At 53.9% G+C, this 9,797-nt stretch overlaps 2 protein-coding genes across 3 annotated transcripts; one reads left to right on the top strand and one right to left on the bottom strand.

Moving 5' to 3' along the window:
- Positions 1-2,009: 2,009 nt before the first annotated feature.
- Positions 2,010-6,249, top strand: MED9 (mediator complex subunit 9). Its single transcript, XM_071443852.1, has 2 exons — positions 2,010-2,184; positions 5,474-6,249. Exons 1-2 carry the CDS (start codon positions 2,048-2,050, stop codon positions 5,688-5,690), a joined length of 354 nt encoding a protein of 117 aa, XP_071299953.1. The 5' UTR covers positions 2,010-2,047; the 3' UTR covers positions 5,691-6,249.
- A 1,352-nt stretch (positions 6,250-7,601) lies between these two features.
- Positions 7,602-9,569, bottom strand: RASD1 (ras related dexamethasone induced 1). Of its 2 annotated transcripts, none has more exons than XM_071443851.1 (2): positions 9,156-9,569; positions 7,602-8,866 (listed from the first exon to the last, which is right to left on the bottom strand). In XM_071443851.1, the coding sequence occupies exons 1-2, from the start codon at positions 9,439-9,441 to the stop codon at positions 7,959-7,961; spliced, it is 1,194 nt and encodes a 397-aa protein (XP_071299952.1). In that variant the 5' UTR covers positions 9,442-9,569; the 3' UTR covers positions 7,602-7,958. The 2 variants fall into 2 exon arrangements, with proteins under 2 accessions (XP_071299952.1, XP_071299950.1); XM_071443849.1 differs by having other exon boundaries at positions 8,236-8,937; positions 9,156-9,567.
- Between the last annotated feature and the right edge of the window lie 228 nt (positions 9,570-9,797).

Raw genomic sequence — 9,797 nt, 5'->3', positions numbered from 1 at the left:
CAGCCTATAACCATTGAGCAGGGAGGCCTATTTCAAATGAAAAATTAAATAATGCGTTTTGTCTAAGCCAAACCAGGAAAAAAAGCTCTCTCAGCTGTGGCTGGTATTATCCATGCTGTGATGCTTTGTGTGGGTACAGGGGTTTGAACACAAGGGCAGCACTTCACTGAAGCAAACTGAGGCTGCTTGGTGCAGAGGGGCATCACCCTCCCTCTCCCAGCCTTGACCACTCACCATCCCGTAGGTAGGTCAGTCACACCAGAGCTCCATTTCTTCACAGAATCCCAGAATGGTTTGGGTTGGAAAGGACTTTAAAGATCACCTTCTTCCAGTCCACTGCCATGGGCCACCTTCTGCTAGACCAGCTTGCTTCAAACTTTGTCCAGCCTGGTTTTGGACAATTCCAGGGATGGGGCAGCCACAGCTTCTCTGGGCAACCTATGCCAGGGCCTCACCCTCAAGGGAAGAATTCTTTCCCAATACCCCAGGTAACCCTGCCCTCTGGAATGGAAGCCATTCTCCCTTGTACTGTCACTCCAGTTTTTGTCCAAAGTCCCTCTCCAGCTCTCTTGGAGCCCCTTTAGGGAGTGGAAGGGACTCTCCCGAGAGCCCTCTCTTCTCCAGGATGAGCACCCCCAGCTCTCTCAGCCTTCTCCCCCTTCTTCTCCCTCTCCCAGCTTCACAGCAGTCCCAACCCTGACATCACACTTCTCTTCTTCCTCCAGATTCCTCCAGTCTCCAGCCCAGGCTCTCATCCAACACTCCAGCTTGCTTTCCCTCCAACTGATGCTGGCCATGCTTCCTCCCTTGAGCAGAAATTCTGGTCCCACATAAACATCTGTCCTTAAGGCACTTCAAGGATCACAACCTCATCATCCAGCCCATATCATCCCCATTTGCATTAAAGTCAAACTGAGGACTCCAAATAACAAAAAAAATATGTTGAAAAGCTGGGATGTAAGAGACAGCAAAACCCTGCTGTGGTTATATACACAGAATAATGCAATTTCCCCTTCAGATTTGGCTTGAAAGATAGGGAGGTATAGAGACTTGGGACACTAATCCAAATGTGCTGAGGGGCTGGGAGCCATGGCCAACCCACAGGTAACTCCTGGGACTGCTGGGTGGTTCCTGGGATCCCTGGATGGTTCCTGGGATCCCTGGATGGTTCCTGGGACACATGGATGTTTTCTGGAACCTCTGGGTGGTTCGAGTGGTCCCTGAACGGCTCCTGGGACACCTGGATGGTTCCTGGAACCCGTTCTCCTCACCCTGACCTTGGGGTGCAGGATTTCACAATCTCTCTTTCCTCCAAACCCCCACCTGCTGTGTGGGGCTCAGGCGGGAGGTGGGATCATTGTGGGGGTGTCAGGGGGATCACTGGGGAGTGTAGGGGGGATCACTGAGGGGTGTAGGGGGGATCACTGAGGGGTGTAGGGGGATCACTGAGGGGTGTAGGGGCATCACTGGGGGGTGTAGGGGGAAGCAATAGGGGGCACAGGGATGATCACTGAGGGATCTCAGGGGGATCACTGCAGGTTTCAGGAGGAATCACTGAGGGATCTCAGGGGGATCACTGGGGCACAGGTGGGATCACTGTGAAGGCACTTAGAGGGTATCAGTGGGGTTTTTGGGGGGGATCACTGGATGTTTCAGGGGGATCAGTGAGGGTCTCTGGGGGATCACTGGAGGTTTCAGGAGGGATTACTGAGGGATCTCAGGGGGATCACTGAGGGTCTCAGGGGGATCACTGGCGGGGTGAAGAGGGATCACTGCTTCACAGGCGGGATCACAGTGGAGGCATTTAGGGGGGATCACTGGTGGTTTAGGGGGGGATCACTGGGGGTTTCGGGGGCATCACTGGAAGTTCGAGGGAGATCTCTGGAGTCTCAGCAGGATCACAGTGCGGGTGCAGAGCACAGCCCCACACCCCAGCCCTGACCGCTACCCCGCTCCAGGCTCCGTGAGGGCCGCGGCGGCGGCTCCGTGCGGGCCGTGAGGCGGAGCCAGGCCGGGCCCGCCCCGCTCCGTCACTGCCGGGCCCGCCATGGCGTCCGGGCCCGCGGGCCGCGCCGCTGAGGAGCCGCCGCCGCCGGAGCCGCCCGCCGAGCAGAAGCCGCCGCCGCTGCCGCCCGCGCAGGAGGAGTTCTCCTTCCTGCCGCTCGTCCACGACATCATCAAATGGTAACGGCGGGCACGGCCACCGCAGCTTCCCGCCCCGCCGGGAGCCGCGGCCCTGCCGCAGCCGCACCGCTCGGACGGTGCTGCCTCACACCGGAGCTCTCGGGGGCCTGCGTGAGGAGCGGGGCTAAGGGGGGCCCTCGCCGGTGATGTTCTCCCAGTCACAGCATCCGCGGGGATACCCTGGATAGGGAGTGAGGCAATGGGATGCCCCCTCTAGTGATGCTACCCGGCTCCCAGCATCGCTCTGGACAGGGAGCAGAGTTATGGGGTTTCCTCTAAGTTGTTTTTTTCATCCTTAGCATCCTCACAGTGCCTTGAACAGGGAGCTCAGCTGTTGGGAGAGCTCAAGTGATGCTCTCCCAGCCCTCACTTCCCCAGGATGCCCTGAAGAGGTAGCAGGGCAATGGTGTCACCCTTCTAGTGATGCTCTCCATCTTCCCAGCATCTCCTTTGCCCTTTTTATCTCAGCTGGAGTTCCTAGGAAGAGTGTTGGAGGGAGCTGGCACAGCCCCAAGCACATCTGCACTCTGAGTCCTACCTGGGTGGTGTCAGGGTCACCTGAGCAGTGCAGGTGCTCCCATGGCCCAGGTACACTGCCCCACCACTAACCCCAGAGCAGGAGCACTGTGTGTCCGCTGGGTTATTGCTCCAGAGAACTCTACTCTTTGGCTGATAACAGCCTCAGGAAGTACAGGCAGTGTGTCAGGAATGCAGCCCATTTCTGGGAAGTTGTAAAAAGGGGGATGGCTTCCTCGGTGGGACATACACTGTTCTCTTCCCAGCTCAAGCTAAGCACTGTACAGGTGAAAGGTGCTGGTACAAGAGTGCTGAGAACTGATGTATTTCTGGGCCAGGATAACCCCTCCAGAGAGGCTTATCTGAATTCCCAGAAAGGGGATGTCTCAGCCATGGAAATCCATCCAGGCAGGCTCTGTGCTCTCACCTGAGCAGGGTGAGGCAGTGGGCATGGGAAGCATGAATTGCTTTCTTCTGCCCTCTCCCTATGCACTCATTGAGGAGCTGATTTGTGTCCTGCTGATGCTTCACTTGGAGCAAACATGTCTGAAAGGTGAGGGATGTTGATCCTTAATGGCTCTGCAGCCCAAGCAGCCCAGTCCATTGCCCATGGCAATGAATACCTTTGACACACCAGTCCTGAATGGGCATAAGAACACAAACACTGTAATTTCACTCAGTTTCCCCACTGTGTTAGCTCTAGGCCATCCAGTTCCCCCTGACCTTGATTCTCTCTGATCTGTGCAGACCACGGAGTGAGGCTAAATCCCCTGCCAGGTGTGTGCCTGTACATCACCAGAGTGGGCCATAGCCACGGGCTGAGACCTCCCAGGCTGTGATGTGTCACTGATCAGGCTGTAGTGACTCACAGATGACAGTCCCAGGGATATCTTGTGCCCTGTCCCTCCGAGCCACCCACTCCTGCTGCCCAGCTGCCTCCCTTGGCTTGGTGTGTGGCGTTTCCTGGGCAGCTCGAGCTGACTGTGGCAGAAAGGTGGCACCAGGGTGGCCAGCGGTGGGATGCTGTGCCTCCTGTCCCTGACAGATGGCAAACGGGCTGTCCTCTACCTCTGCCTCGAGTAGCAGAGCCCAGCCCTGCTGTTCTGACACTGACTCAGCTGTGAGGACACATCTCCAAGGTGACTCTGTGCTCCAGAGCGAGGATGTATCGCCTACATTTGCTGACATTCAAGGATGGGTGCTGTTTCCTGTTGTTTGGGTCTGGAGAAAGTTTTTCTAAACAGAGTCTGCTGGTGTTTTCAGCCTTGCACAGTCAATGGCATCACTGCTGAGGTCCCTCTGTGTGGCTCTACCAATGGTGGGTTGTGCTGGTGTGGTGAAGGGCACTGTGCCTTAGGGCAGGTTTTGTGCCCACTGTATCAGCACAGGCTGAGGTTGGATGCTGTGTTGAATCCTGTGTTAGTGCAGGCAGCTGCAGGCTCTTCCCACACCTTCTCACTCCTATCTCTCCATGAATTGCTTTGGTGGCTTGAAAACTACCCATCAGGAAGAAAAAACCCCACCAACCCTGAAATATTTACCCTTTGCATCAACCAGGCAACAGGCAGCTGTCAGTTCTCTTTGAGTGGGGAAGGAGATGGGATGTGGGGATGACACCCCTGTCAAAGCCAGCCTGCAGCTGTGGTGGATGAAAGGCAGTGTCACCCCATCCTTCCCCAGATGTGCCGTGGGGTTGGTTGTGTGTCTGTTTCTGTATTTTTCCACTGCCAACCTGGCCCTGAGTGCCTGCATAATGGGGAGACATTATAGTACCAGCTGCAGTTTTATTTAGAAGGGAATAATGAATATTTTGTTCCAACTGGCTTTTGAAACAAGCGGCTGCCATCTGCTTAAAAGTTTTGCTCTCAGCCATGTCACGATTCCCCAAAGTTATAATCGAGCACCTCTCTGCCCTGGTCATGCCAAGCAGATTTATTTTTAGGTCTGGCTATTGAACAGGCTCCCAGTTTTTCAAAGACCATTAGAATCCTGCTCTCCCTGTTAACAGGCAGCCTGGAAGCGGGGACTTGCTTTTGCCTGGAATCAGTAAAACTTCTTGCTGGTGCTAACAAAGCTGAGTCAGATACTAATGAGGGTTCAAGGGCAGACGCTGCCTCAGACAACACTGAGCCTTGAAAAGCACAGAGCTGGCTGCAGAGCCAATTCTGCTGCTCTTAAAAAAAACACCCCAAACCAACCCAAAAAAAACCCCCGCTGCTTCTCTTTTATTAAGTAATAATCCCCAGAGACTCATTTTAAAGCTCCCAAGTACCATTTTCTCTGCCTTTGGACACTCTCTGACACTTTGGGGAACAGTTTCTGTTTTCTGCTGTCGAGCTGTTTGGCTGCATTGATTTTTTTTGTATTATAGCAGCAACAGGTCACGGGTGAGACTGAGATCTTTTTTTCCAGGTGACTACACACAACACATATGCAATCTTACCTTCCCCAAAGAGAGGTACAGGAGTTCAGAGGGAGAATTTAGCTTGCTCCAGGGTGATGTTTGAAAGCTGCAGAGCAGCTCCTAACCTGATTAATGCATCCTGAGGTGACTGGATTGTGTGCTGGAAATTTGCAGGATACCAGGTTGCCCCATAGCTACCCAGTCTATATCCATATGTGTCATTTTATTGGGATAGGTGAATCAGGAGTGTGTACCTAGATACCAAGAGCAATTTTCCCAGTGAATTCCAGTTTAAACCTTGGTTGCATTGGAAATTACAGCGTTTTCAGTAGGAGAATTCTCAGTGTCTCGATTTTCTCTCCTCTACAGCATGGACAAGGACAGCCAGGATGTTCACCAGGTACTGAACGAGCTCAAGAACAAGTTCCAGGAGATGAGGAAGCTGATCAGCTCCATGCCTGGCATCGGGGTGAGCCCAGAGCAGCAGCAGCAGCAGCTGCAGAACCTGCGGGAGCAGGTCCGGACCAAGAACGAGCTGCTGCAGAAGTACAAGAGCCTTTGCATGTTTGAAATCCCCAAGGAGTAGGAAAGACACAGCTCCACTCTCTGGGTCTGAGATCCCTCCTGTCCAGGCTGAACAGGGTGGCAGAAGTTGACATTTCTTTCTTTAGGTTTTGTGGTTGCAGGGCACTGTGCCTGTGTGCACCGTGGGTGTGTGACACTGGGCCAGGACACCGTGTGCTCTCCTGAGAGGGTGGCAGCAGCACGTTCCCTTGATCAGCTGCAGGACTGTGCACTTATATATCCCATCTCCTGTTTTCTCTCAGGGTGGGGTTCTTCTTTTTTACATTCAAACAAGCAGGAGACATTTTGCTTTATCCTCACTAAGGGTCAAAGTACCTGCTGGTGAAAAAGGGGGCATTTCTGCAATTTGTTTTTTTACTTAAAAATGGCCAAACATCAAAAGGGAACATAAGAGGGAAGCATGAACTGGTTGGCCCTGCTCCTGGAAAGAGTCTCTGTACACTTTCCATTCCCTGTGTGTTGGAAGAGGAATGATTACTTCAGTTACTTCTGTATTTCTCTTTTTAAACAATTGGTGGTTGTGTCTGAGATGAGTCAAATAAAGATTTATAAGTTCCAAACTGCCCCTCTTGTGTGTTCACCGAGTGGATGTGGGTGGAGCAGGGGCAGGATGTTGGCAGCACATGGGATCCTGAGCCCAGCTCCAAAATCTTTCCCTCTTAAAACAGAGGAAGGGCAAGAATCAAAACAAAGGGCACAAATGATAAAAGCTTTTAGTTATTCCATATAAAGCCAGGCTCAACAGGACAGGTAAGTTCCACATCCAGGGGCTTCCCACAACCACAAACATTTGAGCAGCTGGAACAGGTCATTCTGCTCAGTGGGATGTTTGCAACTCACCTGTAGCTCAGAGATTTACTCTGTCCCCACTGAGATACTGTACTAGTACTTTCTTTGGGAAGGTGCCAGTGTGTAAACTCTGAGTAAAGCAGAACACCGAGATAAACAAAGCACAATGTACACATTTTTTTATTACCGAAATTGCCTTTCCACCAGCCATTGCCTGTCTCAGTTCAATAAATTCCTGTGTCTCATGCCTGGACGATGTTTTCCATTCTTTTGCCAGTTGCTGTTCCTGTGAAATCAGGCATAGGCAGAGCTGGAAGAAACAACTTGTTGCCAAAGAAATGTCTGGCACTTAGCTCAGGAGCAAGTTAACTCTGTAAACTTGAATCCAAGTATCAAGTGAAACTGAGAAGGTTTGCTTTGCAGCCTCACTCCCCCACTGTTGTTTTGTGGCTCGGTATGATTTTTTTTTAGCCATTAATATGTACTAAATACAAATTTGTACTGCTGCATGAGGGGGAAGCGGAGGTTGAAAATGAGCTTTCTTTGAAGAGCGCTCCCGTTTCCCTTTCACTTCTAGCAATGATTACTGCAACGTGTTATTGGGAAGAGATTAAAAACCATCAGATGTAAAGGTGACCTTTCCAGCAAAGTACTTCCTTTACTCATATTGCAGAGTAAAAACAATATCCCAGCTGGGGTGCCAATGAATCAGTCTGTGTTGACATCATTAAAGTGCGCTTAGTTAATCGGCAAAGAGCATGAAACACAATCAGCTCTTTGGAAGGGAGTGATGTCAGTCTGCTGGGTGACTGCAGGCAGTGACATGGCCTGCCCGCCGTGTCATGGGGCTGCCAGCACCGTCACTCTCAGCGTAGTGCAGTGAGGAAAGAGTGCTGGCTCGGTGACCCCTTGCAGCGAGCAGCTCCTGCCCGGCCCCTCCTTACCCTGTGTGGCAAAACCCAGAGGCTTGCAGAGGCGGGAACCTTTGCTCTGGGAGTCGGGGAAAATGGGGCAATGCAGGGCTGGAGTGACAGGCTGCTTTTGTCACCTCAGAGCTCAGGCCTTCTCTTGATCAGGCTTTGCTATGGGATAGGGCAAGGAAGCAAAGGCAAACCCACAGGGGTAATTTTTAAAAAGATTTTATTAATTTGTAGAAAAAATAAAACATCAAGTTTCACCCACGGTAGAAACACTTGAAGATTTTTTTTTTGTTCATGTCAATGACAAACAATACCTACATAAAGTGCCTATTATTTTATTTTGTAAAACCCTTCCTACCCCCCCCACCCCCCAATCTTGCAAATCAAACAAGACAAATGTAAACAAGAGTCAGTTTTTTGGTCCATCGGGGCTGTAACTCTGCAATGTCTTTGCAACAGCTAAGGAGTGTCTTCTGCATGTGTTTTGCAGACACAGATGAACACACAACACAGAGCCAGAGTCCGTGCACAGCTTCTCAAGTTGGAAAAAAAAAAAAAAATCAAGAACCAACCCCAAAGCCCCAGGCAGACGCTGACCAGGCCCCTGCCCTCCCTCGTGAAGGCAGTGCCTGAGGCTGGGTGGTTTGGGAGGGAAAGAAACACCAAGGTCTGTGCCCTCCACACTCACCCTCCCACCTGGCTGCCCAGCAGCTCACCCTTTCCCTGTCTCTTTGCCCAGAGGAGGAGGCTGTTCCCAGTGACATCCCCTCCTGCCCTCCAAAGCCTCCCCCTTCGCATCCCTCGCTCCCAAAATCTCCGGGGAGGGAGATGGTGAAAGAGGGAGGAGGGAGGCTGGGGGAGAGGCGACGCCCTCTCTGCCCGGCCGGGCACCTGCCCAAAGTCAATTCGGAAACGAGCATCTTTCCCCCCTCCTTTCCTCCTTTCCTCCTTTCCTTCCTTCCTTCTTCCCCGCGGCGAGCGGGGGCTCCTAGCTGATCACGCAGCGATCCTTCTCCTTGCCGTGCCCGCCGCCGATGGCTTTCTCCCGGATGTACATGAGGTCGCTGTGCACGCTGGGCCGCCGGGCGAAGGGGGCCACGATGCCGTACGCCTCCTCCGTGCCGCCCCGGCCGCCCTCCTTCAGCAGCTTTTTGCCTTTCAGCGCCTTCTTGTGCAGGATGTCGCAGTACTGCACCGAGACCTTGCGGTGCAGGTCGGGGCTCATCTCGCTGGGCAGCTTGGCCATGGCGAAGAGCGCCTGGAACATCTGGTCCAGGCTGCTGTTCCTCTTGGCCGAGATCTCGAAGTAGGCACATTTTTTGGGGTCCCCTCCCACCAGCTGCTCGATCTCCCGGGGCTGCACCTCCCGGTAAAAGTCCCGGTCGCCCTTGTTGCCGCAGATGACCAGGGGCACCTCGATGTTCTCCTTGGTTTTGTTCTTCAGGCACGACTTGGTCTCCAGGATTTGCTGCTTCAGGCGCTGCACCTCCTCAAAGGAGTCTCGGTTGTCCAGGCTGAACACAAGGATGAAAACGTCTCCTGAGGACAAAGAGGGAAGGTGAGATGGTTGCAGGGATGGGGACGCAGAGAGACCCACTCCTGAGCCAAATACAGGCTTGGAGAGAGAAGGACCAGGCAGCACCAAGACGAGCTGCCCAACCACTTGAACACTCAAAATTGTACCTCCCTCCTCCCAGGACTGCAAAACCATCCCCAAACTGAGCAGAAATCTGGCACAGGGACCTCCTGACAAGTACCTGTGAGGATGGAGAGGCGACGCATGGCTGGGAAGGGGTGGTTGCCCGAGGTGTCCAGGATGTCGAGCTGGTACACCTCACCACGGATGCTGTAGAACTTGCGGTGGAAGTCCTCGATGGTGGGCGTGTACTGCTCCTCGAAGCGGCCGGTGAGGAAGCGTGAGACGATGGCCGTCTTGCCCACCTTGGAGGAGCCCAGGATGACCATGCGGTAGCAGTTCTTGGCGGGGATGCTCAGCTCGGCCTCGCTGGGACACATCTTCTTGATCATCGCTGCCAGTTTCATTGACGCCGGCAAAAGCGCAGCTTGCGCCGAGAAGGAGAAGAGGAGAAGGAGGAAGGCGCTGCCTGCCCGGCTGCTCAGCCCCTCTTCCCTCTCAGGAAGGGTCGGTGTGAGCTCTGCACGGCGGCCGCCGCGTTATATGGAGCCGGCAGCGACCGCCCCTCGGCGCGTCACGGCCCGGGGCGGCGGCGGCTGAGTCAGCGCCCGGCTCCGCGCCCGGCCCGGCCCGCGCCCCCCGCCGGGCTCCGGGCTGCGCGCTCCGCTCCCGTTCGCAGCCCCGTTCGCGCTGCCGGGGCTCGCTCGCCTGGTCCCGTTCACAGCCCGGCTGGGGCTCAGGGTGCTTGGCAGCCCCGTCCCGT

This window comes from Agelaius tricolor, unplaced genomic scaffold (genome assembly GCF_023055355.1).
Source record: "Agelaius tricolor isolate 1412-34295 unplaced genomic scaffold, bAgeTri1.0.p SCAF_19, whole genome shotgun sequence".
NCBI classification, from domain to species: domain Eukaryota; kingdom Metazoa; phylum Chordata; class Aves; order Passeriformes; family Icteridae; genus Agelaius; species Agelaius tricolor.
This window is presented reverse-complemented; position numbering and strand designations above follow the sequence as displayed.

What these genes read in the sequence shown, in the direction of transcription:
- MED9 (XM_071443852.1), top strand. Translation starts at nt 2,048, where the DNA reads ATGGCGTCCGGGCCCGCGGGCCGCGCCGCTGAGGAGCCGCCGCCGCCG. An exon ending in GTCCACGACATCATCAAATG is followed by an intron (nt 2,185 to 5,473) that starts GTAACGGCGGGC and finishes TCTCCTCTACAG; the next exon opens with CATGGACAAGGACAGCCAGG.
- RASD1 (XM_071443851.1), bottom strand. Translation starts at nt 9,441, where the DNA reads ATGAAACTGGCAGCGATGATCAAGAAGATGTGTCCCAGCGAGGCCGAG. An exon ending in TCGCCTCTCCATCCTCACAG is followed by an intron (nt 8,867 to 9,155) that starts GTACTTGTCAGG and finishes CGCCTGAAGCAG; the next exon opens with CAAATCCTGGAGACCAAGTC.